Genomic DNA, 15,251 nt, shown 5'->3' on the forward strand with positions numbered 1-15,251 from the left:
AAAAGAGGTCCCGGTATTGGTCCTCCGACGCTCAAGTCAGTCATCGACGATGAGGAATAAAGCGGATCAACAAGAAGACTATAGCACAAATAGTGAATATCGTATACCTCCGTCGATACTTAGACCCCCCCTTTATATAGAGTTCCAGTAGGGTGCGTGCACGCTTCCCCAAATGAGCACGCTTCTCAAAGCTTTTCATGAAAACATTTGTCAGTAAAGTATCCCTGGCACAGTACCTTAATGGGATAGGCATATCTCTGAAATGATAGTGGAAGCTTCCGCCGTACGATCTTCTAGTAACCTATGCCCAATGTCGACGACACCAACTCTCAAAAGAATATCATTGGATATCATCAGGAGTGTACTTCTAGGTTGAGCGAATTGACCACCTGGCTTGAATTTCGCCGCCCTAGTGCCCCGTCTGGTCGGCCAGAACCTCGCTGTTCTTCTATGTCTGCTCAACCGAAGGTCCACTTTATTATTGCCGAAGACTACTGCCAGTCGAGCAGGATAGTCACTCGGCCGAAGTCTGTTGCCAGGCCGAGCGAGCTAGCCGCTCGATCGAAGTTGAACTCTGCACATTTTTTTGTTATTTGATCGAGTGGGGTAGCTCCTCGGTTATTTGATTACTCCTCGTATTGATGATGACGATAGGTCGGAGCCTTCTTCTCGATCGAGGCATGCTTCACCCAATCGATTGGTGTCATTTACTTATTGACCATCTTAACTTTGACCTCCTTTAATCTCCATCATGATAATAAGATGAGATTTTCTATTATCACCACATCACTATAAATGTACCAAAGAAAAGACAAGACATGGAGATCCATGATTCTTATCTTGTGTTTTTGCACCCACTGTAAATAGATAGTGATATATTGAGGTTTACTTGTTTACACATTTTATACGATCTCTATACCACCTTCGTTTCATATCACACTAGATCTTCTTGTGGATATTTCACATCATGACCATTAAACATGGAGGGCAAAATTTAAAGACCCAGCAGATTCTATAGATCTTTCCTCAAAAAATACAAATCTAACAAGGCGAGAGAATCAGTGCCACAGGTCTATAACAGGACCCACCTCCATTTCTTCTACCAGTTTTCAATCTGATTTATCATGAGACTTCAACCAATATCCCATCCATCAGATCCGACAGGCCATCACCATGTACAGTAAAGATTCTGTAAAAGCACAAACACACAGAGAAAACTAAAGGGAAATGGAAGTGGAGATTGCCCAGAAAACCAGGGATCTTCATCCCATCTCCCTTTTTTCTACTCTGGTCGCTCTCTGCTTCTGTCCTTGTGCAGTGCTTGCCGGGTCCTCCACAATTCTGTCAATCAAGTTGTCATTTTTGAAGAGGGAGTGGATTGGCTGGTTGGATTTGTGAACGCGACCTCGGATTTCCTCCCAACTTCCTTCGGTTTATTCCGCTCTTCCGCGATCATAAAATATAACCAGCTCCGGTTACTACTGTCAAAAGCACATGCTATAGAACGTTAATCTTTCATCGTCACCAATTTGTTTAAGCATATATGAAGTTGGCGTCAGAAACACCACCACGACCCACCTATTTCCGAGAGCTGGCGTACTCAGTTTTCAGTATGAAGATTAGCTTAAGAACCAAGAAGTCGAGGCCACTGGCTGTGGCTCAGGCTCTGGCCAGAAGTCCAAATTTACACCGAAGAGTCTCAATCTCTTGGAGTTAGCTGGTGCCACAGCCTCACTCTGTAGTACAATTACTCCATCACCTGGATCTTCTGCGAATTCATACAGCTTCAGTAAATTTGATAACTAACTATATGATATAATTGAGTACGAAATTTCTCAACCAAATTAACTGTTCCGCATGATTTTTATCCAATTCTGATGTTCTTTCAAGTTATGCATTGATTATAATCTAAAATTCACTATACGATGGGCTGTTCAAAATTAGAAATTTGAACCTGCATGAAGAGAAGAGTGTTGTGGCACTGCGGTCCACGGCCGTGCAACAGCGGGCATGGTCACGGATGTAGCCGCCGGCGACGGCGACAGTGTAGAGCTCTCATTTTCACCTCGATACCTGCACCCAATGTAGAGGCGCTCTCCCCCATACCTCGGACGCTCAAACAGGACGACATCTCCTGCGTCCAATTTCTTCTCCTTAACAAAGCGGCTCCATCCTTTGGTGAGCACGTAGCTCTGGCTACTGGTCCAGTAAGAATACCGAAACTGCCAGGTCTTGCCGGACTCATCGATATCGTCGAAATTCAGCAGAAAGCCTTTCTCGCCAGAGTCGCCATTCAAGGGGAAGTACTTCTCGGCGTGCTGTTTCGGTATGACGAGCCTGTTGAGCTTCCCCACGTCACTCGGAGTCAGAGGCTTTTCAAACATGTGCTCCCTGTCTTCTCCCTGCTCACCTCGGTGGAGATGATGATAATGGTGGGAATTCATGGGGGACTCGCGAGCCCAAGCTTGAAGATGATGCTGTGGCTTTGACGTGGGAGAGAGATAGGAAGAAAGAGGAGATGGTGTTGCTGTTGACAAGCTTGTGTTACTTTGAATTTATAGCCTATGAAGCAAAAGATTTCAAAGGATCTGGGGGGACAAAGTGACAAGTACTGGGACAGATACGTACATTATTTATAGAAGTGAGCTAGAGGAAGATCTGAACATTTCAAGTATAGTTTTAATTTATTAACTTAGTTGAACAGAGAATAGTCAAGAGTTTAGAGATCCTAAGGTTTGTGAACTTGTTAGGAATGAATGATGAGGTGGTCATAGTTAGAAGTAAGTGTGTGACCCTGTGGCCTCTTCACAGCCATCCAGTGAGAGGCCCATGCAATTATATGGCATGTGGGTTGTTCTCACTTGATAACTCCTGCCAACTTTACTAATGTGCAGGTGCTTCTCCATTCTGATGCAAGAATTTTACTATTCTGAAGCTCTGTCTTCCTTCCACACATATGATGCAAGAGCTGATCAACCGACTGTTCTATAGACGTTATTAAAAGGCTAGCTAGCTAGCTGTAGCCTTTGTATGCAAACTCCCAGAAGGATCCAACACGCTTACAGTGTTTAATTTCATTGATGTTTTCTATGTCAACTCCATTTCCAAGACCACGATTACCAGCATATAGATTCAAATACTTTAGTGCAATTAAATTATGTGGCTATTTATCCTGTGGCCATTGCTGGCTCAGCTTGCTGGATGACGAGTACCATTACACAATTATTATATGCTGCGCAATCATATATTGATATGTCGTTTACAGGACATGAGATTTTTATTTTCCAATAAGCTGGAGAAGGAGAAGGAGATAGGATTTCTAATCCGATACCTTCACAGTAAGCGTGTACAAGGCTGCCCTCAGAACACCCTACTCTACTTACAGCACCATGCAACCCACCTGCCTCTTTTTCACAAGCGTCTCGTACTACACCTGTAAGCGTTGAGTAATCCCAACTCACTAGCTCCCATGTGAAATTCTCAGGTCCCAAACCCTCTGTTTTTTTTTGTAAAATAATAATAATAAATAAATAAATAAAATTCATGTGCAGATAAATGAGTGGACATTTGGAAGCTCCCTGCATGTTTTGTGGGGCTATCTGGTACAAAGCTGATAAGATAACACATGGCAGTGTTGCACAAACTAGAGTGCTAAGTTAATTCACCTCTTGCATTATAATTTTCAATTCACAAATTTGCATTAATTCACATAGCATTAATTCACAAATTTGCATTAATTCACGATTGATCATTTCCGAAAATTGAGATGATGAATATTAGGGATATGATGTTCTTGTTGATTGTGCATGGACCTCTGATGAGATTAGCCTGTAAGTACAAAAGTGTTAATACCGAGTCAGATAGTAATTTCTTGACGATTGTCCTCCGATGCTCAAGTCAATTCTCCGGCAAAAACACCAAGCAAGCAAAGTAAAGAAACGAAAATGACAGCTTAACTGTGGCTACAGGAGAATAATCATACCTTCGTCGAAGTATGGGGGGTCCTTATATACGGCTTCTGACAGGTACATGCACGTTTTCCAAGACGTGGACGCTTCTTAGAGTATACCTGAAAAGAAGTGTCAGAAAAACATGTTTGACGTCATACCTTAACAGTCCGAGCATATCCTTGCAGTGACATTGAAAGTTTTCACCGTACGATTCTCTGTCTGACCATGCCGCCAACCATGCCACCTGTCGGTGACAGTACTGGTCCCTAGGAAGATATTCCCAACTGCTCCTTTTGTTTGTTATTAGATCATGCGGGACAGCCGCTCGACCAGTCTGTCGTTCGGGTGACACAATGGCTGGGCCGAGCTAGAGAGCAGCTCAGTCAGTTCGTTGTCAGGGCAATATCGTGGCCGGGCCGAACGTCCGCTCGATCAATGGTCTGCTGTCCGAGTTCATCCTGTCGAGCGAGGGAGCCTTGCCTGGTTGGTCGGGGCTACGTCCACCGTTTAATCGAGTGAGATGCTCGCTCGGTCCTCGTTCTTCCATGCTTGAATTTTTTGAGCGTTGGAAGTTCGGTATTTGGCCGAACTGTTGAAATGTCGGATCGATTACTCTTCATGCTGATCGGGAAAATGATTTGCCCGATCAGACGAGTGCCCGGGATATTGATCATTTTGATTATGATCCTCTAAGCGACGATGACCTTCTATAAGACGGGTCCCATCTTTATCATCGGATCAGCGACATTAATGAAGATGATGTTATCATTAATTATCAAGGGTAGCATTATTAGTTAACACTTATTCAGAGAGGTCATGGAAATTTCAACGCTGAGTTGATGATGAAAGTGAAGAAGATAGAGGGTGAATCTGACATGCATGCATCAGCCTGTTTTTTTCATAAGAGTGACACAGACCAATGATTGGGCTGTACCTATTACCTAATGCATGCATGGGTGGGGTATGTGCTACGATCAGAGCTTCGTAGATCGATCACTTTAGCTGGAGGAATTCATGTTTGTTTCGGCTAGAGATCGTATCATATCATATCGATTCATTTGCTGCTATATCCCACTGGACGGGATGCTGCCCCCGATTCGTTGATGGCAACTGCTCACTGCCATTATCTGGTTGTAGTAGGCAGAGACGTCGGGGCCGGCAGGCCGGAGCACGCAGAGGTGCAGCTCACCGTGTGACTCATGCGCCTCGCTACGACGGGGCCTGGGTGCGAGCACGTCTCCATGTGGCGTCCTTGCAGAATGTAAGTTTTATTTGAGAGACAGAACTCAGAAGAAGTCCTGACAGCTGAAACAGGCCTTCAAAAGTGTAAATCTCTGCAATCTGAGATGATCTAGTGGAAGAAAAGAAAATATGGGAGAGGAGCATTTTGGGATACACGTGAAATCGTGGATAAAAGAAAATATAATTTATTTTGGAAGAAGTCGACAGGGTATTTTGGGCTCTATTCGACAATGGAGTAACTAAGCAGTTATGAGCTACTGGATTCCTTCGCAAAAGTCAATCACTTCTTCTTGAGCTGTCTAGTCTTGGCATTTAAGAACATGGAAAATGTGATGGTGATGATATAGATAAGATTGGGATTGTACGTATTCCAAGATTGGATTTTGGATTCTTCTTTCAAAAATTTAAGTTAATTGTTGGATAGCTTCGAATGAATTAAATGTTGGTGGACATTTTAAATGAATTAAGTTCCGCGTATTTTAAACAGCTTTCGAGTAGATAAATTTTTAAAATATCTAAATTATGTATAATTTTAAAATTATTAAATTACGTATTTATTTTTTATTTTACGCTCGTCCTTAAATTTTTTTATTAAAAAAAAATTTAATCTATTGATTTTTTTAGTCAAATTATTTTTTTCCTGTATTTTTTTTAAAAATCATTAGTTAATTTCTATCAAAATAGATGGACCTAGAGAATTCAAAATAATATGAAACTAATTTTTATGTATTCGTTATCAATTTGATCCAATATATTGAGGTCGATGATTTTTAATATATGAATATGTCTGAAAAATTAATTCATATTTAAAAAATTACTGTTCTCAATATATTAGGTTAAATTGATATTTGAAGGTATGAATAGGAATGATAATAGGACGGTTTTAGACCCGTCTAAATGAGTCTAAGACGGGTTCGGAGTGGGTCCTGAGTTTAACCGGACCCGTCCTGAACCTATATATATATAGTTTTTATTATATTTAATAATTAATATTTTAATTAAAATTTTATTTTATATTATTTTAATATTAAAATAAATATATTTTAAATATGACGGGTCTAATCCAGATCCGACCGTCGAGTTCACAGGGCGAGGCGGGTCCAAAGAGAGGTGGGGCATGTTTCAACTATAGTCAAATCCATCCCAACCCGAACTCGTTGTCATCCCTAGGTATGGATATAATCATAAGAACTACAAAAACTCATAGGACCTTGTTTCACTTCATTCTGAGCTCTCTAGATCCATCAACCGATTTAAACTGAATGAATCTACATTGATTTTATTTAGGTTCATTCGGCCATAGTTTTAAAAAAAAACATTCCTATCAATATATTATATGAAATTGAAATTTGATAGTATTTTTATAATTAGGATAACTAGACAAACATATAAGAACTGGTTTCTTGTTATTTCAAGATCTCTAGGTTTATTAGCCGGTTTCGACCAAAATCGACTAATGTATCTGAAGACCTCAGAATAATATAAAACTAGTTCCTATATGTTCATCTATTTCTTCGAATTGTAAAAATACTATCAAATATTAATTTGATTCAATATATTTAGAGCAGTGTTTTTTTAATATGAATGTATCTGAAAATTTAATTTTGTTAAAAAAATCACTATTCTTAATATATTATGTCAAATTGATATTTGATAACATTTTAATAATAAAAAAAATTAGATAAATATATAAAAATTAATTTCATATTATTTTGAGATCTTTAATCTATCAATTGATTTTCATCCAAATCCGCTAATAAATTTTTTAAATAGAATAAAATCAAATTTGATTCAAAAAAAAAAATCAATCGGCAGATTTATTTTTTTCTTTCGAATTAATTTAAGGATGCAGATAAAATGGGAAGTGGACATACGATTTAATAATTTTTAAGTTATGATATATAATTTAGATATTTTAAAAACTTATATTGTAGAATTCAGTAAAAATTGTATTTTAAATAGGACACATTAGAATAAATTAACATATAAATCCTGATCTAACATATCAGAGAGATATATATATATATATATATATATATATATATATATATATATATATAGTGAGAGAGGGGTTTAATCAAAATTGATTTTAGATAAAATAGGTTAATAGACCAAATTATATTAGATTGATATAAAACTAGTTCCTATGTGTTCTGCTATATTTCCTGATTATATTCGTACCTTCAAACGTCAATTTAACGTTTGGTACATCAGATGGTTTTGCCTAAAATCGATTGATTGATCAAATGACCTCAGATGACATGGAATTAGTTCTTATATGTTCCTCTCGTGATTGTATTCATGTCCTCAAATGTCAATTTAACTAAATATATTGAGAGCAATGATTTTTTAACATGAATATGTTTGAAAAAATTAATTCATATTTTAAAAAATCATTGCTTTCAATATATTACGTCAAATTAATGTTTGAGGGTATAGATATAATCAGAATAGCTAACTGAACTTATAAGATCTAGTTTCATGTCAATCCGAGATCGTTTGGTTCATCAATCGTATTTTTTAAACATGAATTAAAATTTTCAAACATATTCATGTTTAAAAAAATCACTGCTCTCAATATATTGGGTCAAATTGATATTTGAGAGTATGAATATAATCAAGAGAGAAAGACGGATATATAGTAACTTGTTTCATGTTAATCCGAGTTCGTTTGGTCTAAGAGCCGTCAATTTGGGTTAGGTCCGTCGGGTTGGCCCGCCCCGCCAAACCAATTAAGCGGGTTGAGTTGGAATTTTATCAACGCAAGTCCGCCGTGGGCCAACCCGCCTAGGCCCGCGACCCGCGTGGATCGGCCCGCGATGGGCTTGGGTTGGTCCGCGGGTTGAGAAACACATGTAAGCAGTTTATATCAGTAGTCAATGCTACAACTACGAGAGTACCAGGGGTTAAATTGTAGCATTTCATTATCTTCTTCGTTGAGAGGAATACTAATTAGGAAAAACTCATACTTGTAAAGTTGAGTGTGATAGACAAAAGTTACAAAAATACATATGCACACAAAGTCGATTAATCTTAAAAGTAGATGACCTTCTTATTTGATTCGTTTATGGGATAAATCTGAAACATACATTATGCACAATAAAGAGCTTGGTGTGTATACCCAAACTAGATGACCTTCTTAAAAGTAGATGACCTTCTTATTTGATTCGTTTACAACCAGGGTACCACTGATCTAAACTGCTCGACGCACAGTCAGGAGTCCTAATTACTATTCCTCTTCGTTGCACAATTTATACCAATTTATTATCTTTCTTTGTTATAATTTTAAAATAAAAATAGTACTTTTTGTTGGAACCCCAAGGTTGTTTTGGTGTGATCAACAAGTTAAGTTAGGTCCTGTGTATTTAACCTTGTGTCTAAGTGTGCAGGAGCTTAGGAGCACAGGTACTCGAGCGGAAGACGCAGCTAGCGGGAAGGACGGCACGCGGTGCGTCCGAGGGACGAGGCGCTGCGGAAGAGTACACCGGCGGACGAGAAGGAAGTGCGCGCGATGGTTCCGAGGTACGAAAGCCGGAGCGGAAGATTGCTCGGGGAGCAAGAGACGCTGAGCGAAGGTCGGCACGGGGTGCGATCGAGGGCGAAGTCTGCGGATGAGTCTGCTGGTGGACGAGAAGGGACAGCGGCAATTCCAGAGAAGCCGGGAGGAAGCACGCTCGAGAAGACCGGAAGATGGGTTGGGTGAGCCCTATTCCGGATGTCGAGATCACCCAATCAAGCGGATCCGGAGGCGAAGACCCGGACCGAGGCGGGACTTAACGAGAGTCGGACACAAAAGTCAACATGATTGACTTTTGCTCGGCCTCCAATCCAGGGCTTCCGGGCGCCCGGACCTGATTTTGACCAAGATCGCGATTTCCGCGATTTGAACGTTGGGGATAAAATTTATCCCCAGGCCGGAACCCTTCCAGGCGCCCACCAAGGCTATAAATATAGCCTTGGTCTAAAAGCTCTTTATAAGTTAAGAAATTGTAAACAACACTTGTGTGCTTCCGGTGTTTAGATTAGCTTCTGTCTTTCTGTGCTTACACTGCTGTAAACGAGGCTTCTCCGTTTGAAGGAGCTCTTAGTGCGATCTTCATCCTTGGATTAACAACCTCCCGGTTGTAACCAAGTCAAATTCGTGCCTCGTTTTATGCTTTATTTTCTTTAATCTATTTTTTATGTGTTAGCTTAATCGTCGAGAAAGGGTTGTGTTTGATTTTTAGGGCTATTCAACCCACCGCATCGGTCCAACAAGTGGTATCGAGCAGGCGCCGGGACTAACCACCGAACGAAGCAACAAGATGGTCGGATCCAACATCCACGCACCAAAATTCAAGGGGACTTCGCTACTGGAAAAGCGAATGGAGGTATTTCTTGAAACAGATTATGATTTATTACTAACAATGGAATTTGGCTATGAAGCACCAGAAGGCAAAGCAAGAAATCAATGGTCAAAGAAGGAGCAGGCTGACCACGTGGCAAACAAGAAAGCAGAATTTCATCTGCTAAGTGTACTTCCAACACAAGAAGTCAATCGAGTCGGTACCTGCAACTCGGCAAAGGAGCTTTGGGAGAAATTCCTTGAGTTACACGAAGGAACATCCGAAGCCAAACTTGCAAGACGGGATTTACTTCGTAACCAGCTTACAAACCTCCGATTTGAAGAAGGTGAAACAATTGCACATCTACACTCGAGGATTCAGGAACTCATCACCAGACTTACGAATCTCGGAGAAGAGGTAAGTAATCGAGATTCGCTAAGGTATGCCCTAAATTCCTTTCCTAGAAACTCAAAATGGGCATCACTAGTAGATGCCTTTTACATTTCAAAAGATCTAGAAAAAATTTCATTAGACGAATTCTTTTCAACTTTTGAAGTGCATGAGTCAAGATGTGCAGGTCCGAAGGAGCCCAAGAATAATGTCGCCCTTAAAGCTTCGAGAGACGAACCTGAGTCAGAATCTTCTCTCGACGACGAGGAAATGGTAATGATGGTAAGACGATTTAAAAATATTTGTAAATCTAGGAAATCTAACCATCCGCAGGGAAGAAAGAAAAGAACCATCCGCTGCTACCATTGCGATGAAGAAGGGCACGTCAAGGACAATTGCCCTAAACTGAAGAACAACGGGAAGGACAAGGGTGAGAAGCCTATCCAAAAGCGCAAGGCCCTAAAAGCGACGTGGGACGATACGTCGTCGGAATCAGAAGTCGAGGAGATCTCCGGGCTCGCGTTAATGGCGAGTCATCAAGACGACGACTGCGAATCAAGCTCTTCCGAAATGAGCATCGAAAGCATCAATGAAGGGGGAGCCACGTCCGAAGAGAGCAGCAGTTCAGGGGGAGAAACCGACAACGAGATCGACAAGGTAAGTGAGGTACGATCTCTTCCTCCTAATAAAATGTTTAAATTCATTAAAATTTTAACAAAAGATTGCTGCAAATTAGAAAATGAAAATAAAGACTTAAAAGCAATATTAGCTACATCTTGTCCGTTAGAAATGCTAGATAAATCAAATTTAGAAAATGAAAAATTAAAATTAGAAATTCAAAATTTAAAAATTCAAGTAGAAAATTTGAAAAACTCTGCTTGCTCATCTAAAACCAATTTTAGAAGGTTCAATAATTTGAATTGGTATTATAGATATCACCAGGGACAAATTAAAAATATCTCTAGAAAATATGTCCCTAAAAACTTTTTAGTTAATCCAGTAGGTTGGAACCTATATTGGGTTCCTAAATCATGCTTAAATTAATTTTAAAAGTAAAATTAGCGCTTTAAGTGAGAAATTAAATAAAGAATTTCTTTATGAGGCTTTGTCTAAGGAAGTGGTTGTTGCTCCAATAACCAAGAAGGCCTAGTGCCTCGCCACGACCTGGAAGCCAAAATATTGAATTAACTTACTAATGAAGCATTAATACAAGAATTAATTAGTGCTTGAAAAAGGTTAGTCAAAACATTTTATTTCAATTTACCTACTTAGAATTTTTTTTGGATTTTATTTATATACTTAGAAATATTCTCAAGAATTATTTTTTTTCCTAAGTTAAGAATTTTTTTCTTGAAAATAGAAATCTCAGCTTTAATTACTTAGAAAAATTTTCTAAATTTCTTAAAAACTTAGATTATTTTTCTTGAAACCCCATTTTTTTTGTGATCAAAGGGGGAGAAGGGAAAGTATAAGTCTAGGGGGAGGTAAATAGATTTAATTTTTTTTCTATCTTTTTGCACTTAAATTGCAATTTAAGTTAATTTACTTAATTCAATTTTATGTCTATTTTAACCCTAGCTTAACTTGGGTTGATCACACCAAAAAGGGGGAGATTGTTGGAACCCCAAGGTTGTTTTGGTGTGATCAATAAGTTAAGTTAGGTCCTGTGTATTTAACCTTGTGTCTAAGTGTGCAGGAGCTTAGGAGCACAGGTACTCGAGCGGAAGACGCAGCTAGCGAGAAGGACGGCACGCGGTGCGTCCGAGGGACGAGGCGCTGCGGAAGAGTACACCGGCGGACGAGAAGGAAGTGCGCGCGATGGTTCTGAGGTACGAAAGCCGGAGCGGAAGATTGCTCGGGGAGCAAGAGACGCAGCTAGCGCGAAGGTCGGCACGGGGTGCGATCGAGGGACGAAGTCTGCGGATGAGTACGCTGGTGGATGAGAAGGGACACGCGGCAATTCCGAGGGATGAGAAGCCGGAGGGAAGCACGCTCGAGAAGACCGGAAGATGGGTTCGGGTGAGCCCTATTCCGGATGTCAGAGATCACCCAATCAAGCGGATCCGGAGCAGAAGACCCGGACCGAGACGGGGACTTAACGGAGAAGTGGTCCCGGACAAAAAGTCAACCGCAGTTGACTTTTTGCTCCGGGGCGCCCGGAACCAATCCGAGTGCCCGGAGCTGTCCGGGGCGCCCGGAATGCTTCCGGGCGCCCGGACCCTGATTTTGACCAAGATCGCGATTTACGCGATCTGAACGTTGGAGGATAAAACTTTATCTCCCCAGGGCGCCCGGAACCCTTCCAGGCGCCCCGACCAAGGCTATAAATATAGCCTTGGTCCAGAAGTTCTTTATAAGTTAAGAAATTGTAAACAACACTTGTGTGCTTCCACTGTTTAGATTAGCTTCTGTCTTTCTGTGCTTGCACTGCTGTAAACGAGGCTTCTCCGCCTGAAGGAGCTCTTAGTGCGATCTTCATCCTTGGATTAACAACCTCCCCGGTTGTAACCAAGTCAAATTCGGTGCCTCGTTTTTATGCTTTATTTTCTGTTTAATCTATTTTTTTTATGTGTTAGCTTAATCGTACGAGAAAGGGTTGTGTTTGATTTTTCAGGGCTATTCAACCCCCCCTTCTACCCGGCCGCATCGGTCCAACACTTTTGACCCAACATAAGTATTTGTTTATGTCCATTTATATTTAAAATACTTGTTTATGAATACATTTGATTGATAAAATATTTCCGAAGCAAAACATTGAAGATATGAACTCTTTTTTTTTTTTTAAATTTTGATAGGCCCGCGGGTTGGCCCGTCAAACCCGCGACCCGCCTTGGATTGGGTTGGGTTGGAAATTTCCTAACCCGTCAAGTTGACGGCCCTCCTCACCCCGCCCCGCCAAATGGTTGACCCGCCACGGGCCCCCCCGCCCCGCCATGGGTTGGCCCGTCTGACAACTCTCCGTCCATCAGCCGATTTTGGACAAAACCGGCTGGTGGACCAAATGAACTTGGATGTCCAAAATCAGCTGATGGACCAAACGAGCTGATTGAGATAAAACAAGTTCATATATATTCATCTATCTCTCTTGATTATATCAATATTCTCAAACATCAATTTGGCCCAATATATTGAGAGTAATGATTTTTTAAATAAGAATATATTTAAAAATTTTAATTAGTGTTTAAAAAATTTGGTTGATGGACCAAACGATCTCGAATTGGCATGAAACTAGATCCTATGAGTTCAACTAGTTCTCCTGATTATATTCATGTACTCAAACATCAATTTAACGTAATGTTTCGAGAGCAATATTTTTTTAAACATGAATTAAAATTTTCAAACATATTCGTGATAAAAAAATCATTGCTCTCAATATATTGGGTCAAATTGAAGTTTAAGGACATGTATATAATCAGGAGAATTAACCGAATACTTAGGAACTAGTTTCTTGTCAATCGGAGATCATTTGATCCATTAGCTGATTTGTCTAAAACTGGTTGATGGTTCAAATGATTTCAGATTGATATGAAACAAATTCCTATATGTTTGTCTACCTCTCCTAATTATATTCATGCTTTCAAACATCAATTTGACCAATATATTAAGAACAATTATTTTTTAAATACGAATTAAATTTTTTAAATATATTCATATTCTAAAAATGATTACTTTCAATATATTGAGTCAAATTGAAGTTTAAGGGTATGGATATAATAAGAAGAGATAGACCAACACATAGGAACTAGTTTCATGTCAATCCGAGGTCATTTGATCCATCAGCCGATTTTGCCCAAAATCGGTCGATTGATCAAATGACCTCGGATTGATATGAAACTAGTTCCTATGTGTTCGACTATCTCTTCTTATTATATCCATGTCTTGAAACTTCAATTTGATCCAATATATTGAGAGTAATGATTTTTTAAACATGCATATGTTTGAAAATTTAATTCGTGTTCAAAAAATGATTGCTCTTAATATATTTGGTGAAATTGATGTTTGAGGGTTTAGATATAATCAAGATAGATAGACAAACATATATAAACTTGTTTCATATCAATCCGAAGTCATTTGGTCCATCTTGGACAAAATCGGCTGATGGATCAAACGACCTCATATTGACATGAAACTAGTTCTTATATATTTGGCTAGTTATCCTGATTATATCTATGCCCTTAAACTTCAATTTGACCCAATATATTGAGAGTAATAATTTTTTAAACATGAATATATTTGAAAAATTTAATTCATGTTCAAAAAGTCATTGTTCCCAATATATTAGGTCAAATTAATATTTGAGAGCACGAATAAAATCAGGAGAACTAGCCGAACTCATAAGATCTATTTTCATGTCAAGGTCATTTAGTCTATCAACCAGGTTTTTTAAACACAAATTGAATATTTCAAACATATTCGTGTTCAAAAATGATTGCTCTCAATATATTGGGTCAAATTGAAGTTTAAGGGCATGTATATAATTAGGAGAACTAACCGAACACATAGGAATTAGTTTCATATCAATCTGAGGTCGTTTGATCCATTAGTCTGTTTGGATTGACATAAAATAAGTTCCTATATGTTTGTCTATCTCTCCTTATTATATTTATGTCCTGAAACATTAATTTGACCCAATATACATGAATATGTTTGAAAATTAATTCATGTTTAAAAAATTTGAGTGATAGATCAAACTATCTCAGATTGACATGTGATGCAGATATATTTATGAGGCCCAAAGGGAATTAAGGAGAAGAAGAGGGGCATTTCAGTCTTTTCATAGGTGAAGGGTTTTGGTGTTTATTGGCTACTGTTCATCGCGTTGAGAGGAAGGGGGCGTTTCGTCTTCTTGGCAGAAGAGGAGGTGTTTCGTCTTGAGGGGCAGAGGAGAGGGCGTTTAAAGAGGAGAGGAATGTTGGTTGCTACTCGGAATATCGTATTGGTTCCCCTGTATAAAATTTTGTACAAGTCTCGAACATTTCCTAACAACCTATTGTGTTCTTTAGAAATTAATTTGGAATCACAAACAGAACTTAACATTATTGATTCCAAATTCAACTTATCTGTTCTTAGAGGTTTAGACTTGGATCGCAAACGATGCTTAACATTATTAATCCAAATCCACCCATGTTACAAATTTGATTAAATATTTAATTTAGAGATCGGCTTCCAGGTTAAACATGGCGAGACACTAGGCCTTCTTGGGTATGAGATCATCCACCACTTCCTAGACAAAGCCTTTCAACGAAATTTAATATTTAATCTCCTTACAGTAACCCTAGGTTTAACCATTAAGAACAATCGAATCACAAGATCGAAAAATAAAAGAAACACAAAATCGAATCAT

General features: G+C 39.2%; 1 protein-coding gene across 1 annotated transcript; it reads right to left on the reverse strand.

The window, feature by feature from the left end:
- Positions 1-930: 930 nt before the first annotated feature.
- Positions 931-2,906, reverse strand: LOC122007382 (B3 domain-containing protein At2g36080-like). The gene is made up of 4 exons (XM_042563252.1): positions 2,794-2,906; positions 1,955-2,547; positions 1,579-1,768; positions 931-1,481 (listed from the first exon to the last, which is right to left on the reverse strand). Exons 1-3 carry the CDS (start codon positions 2,904-2,906, stop codon positions 1,620-1,622), a joined length of 855 nt encoding a protein of 284 aa, XP_042419186.1. The 3' UTR covers positions 931-1,481; positions 1,579-1,619.
- Between the last annotated feature and the right edge of the window lie 12,345 nt (positions 2,907-15,251).

Source organism: Zingiber officinale, chromosome 7B (genome assembly GCF_018446385.1).
Source record: "Zingiber officinale cultivar Zhangliang chromosome 7B, Zo_v1.1, whole genome shotgun sequence".
Classification (NCBI taxonomy): Eukaryota; Viridiplantae; Streptophyta; class Magnoliopsida; order Zingiberales; family Zingiberaceae; genus Zingiber; species Zingiber officinale.

Excerpts from the sequence above, each read along its gene's own strand:
- LOC122007382 (XM_042563252.1), bottom strand. The coding sequence starts at position 2,906 with ATGGAGAAGCACCTGCACATTAGTAAAGTTGGCAGGAGTTATCAAGTG. Across the intron at positions 2,548-2,793 it reads GGCTGTGAAGAGGCCACAGG|TAACACAAGCTTGTCAACAG; the intron begins GTCACACACTTA and ends ATAAATTCAAAG. Across the intron at positions 1,769-1,954 it reads ACACTCTTCTCTTCATGCAG|AAGATCCAGGTGATGGAGTA; the intron begins GTTCAAATTTCT and ends ATGAATTCGCAG.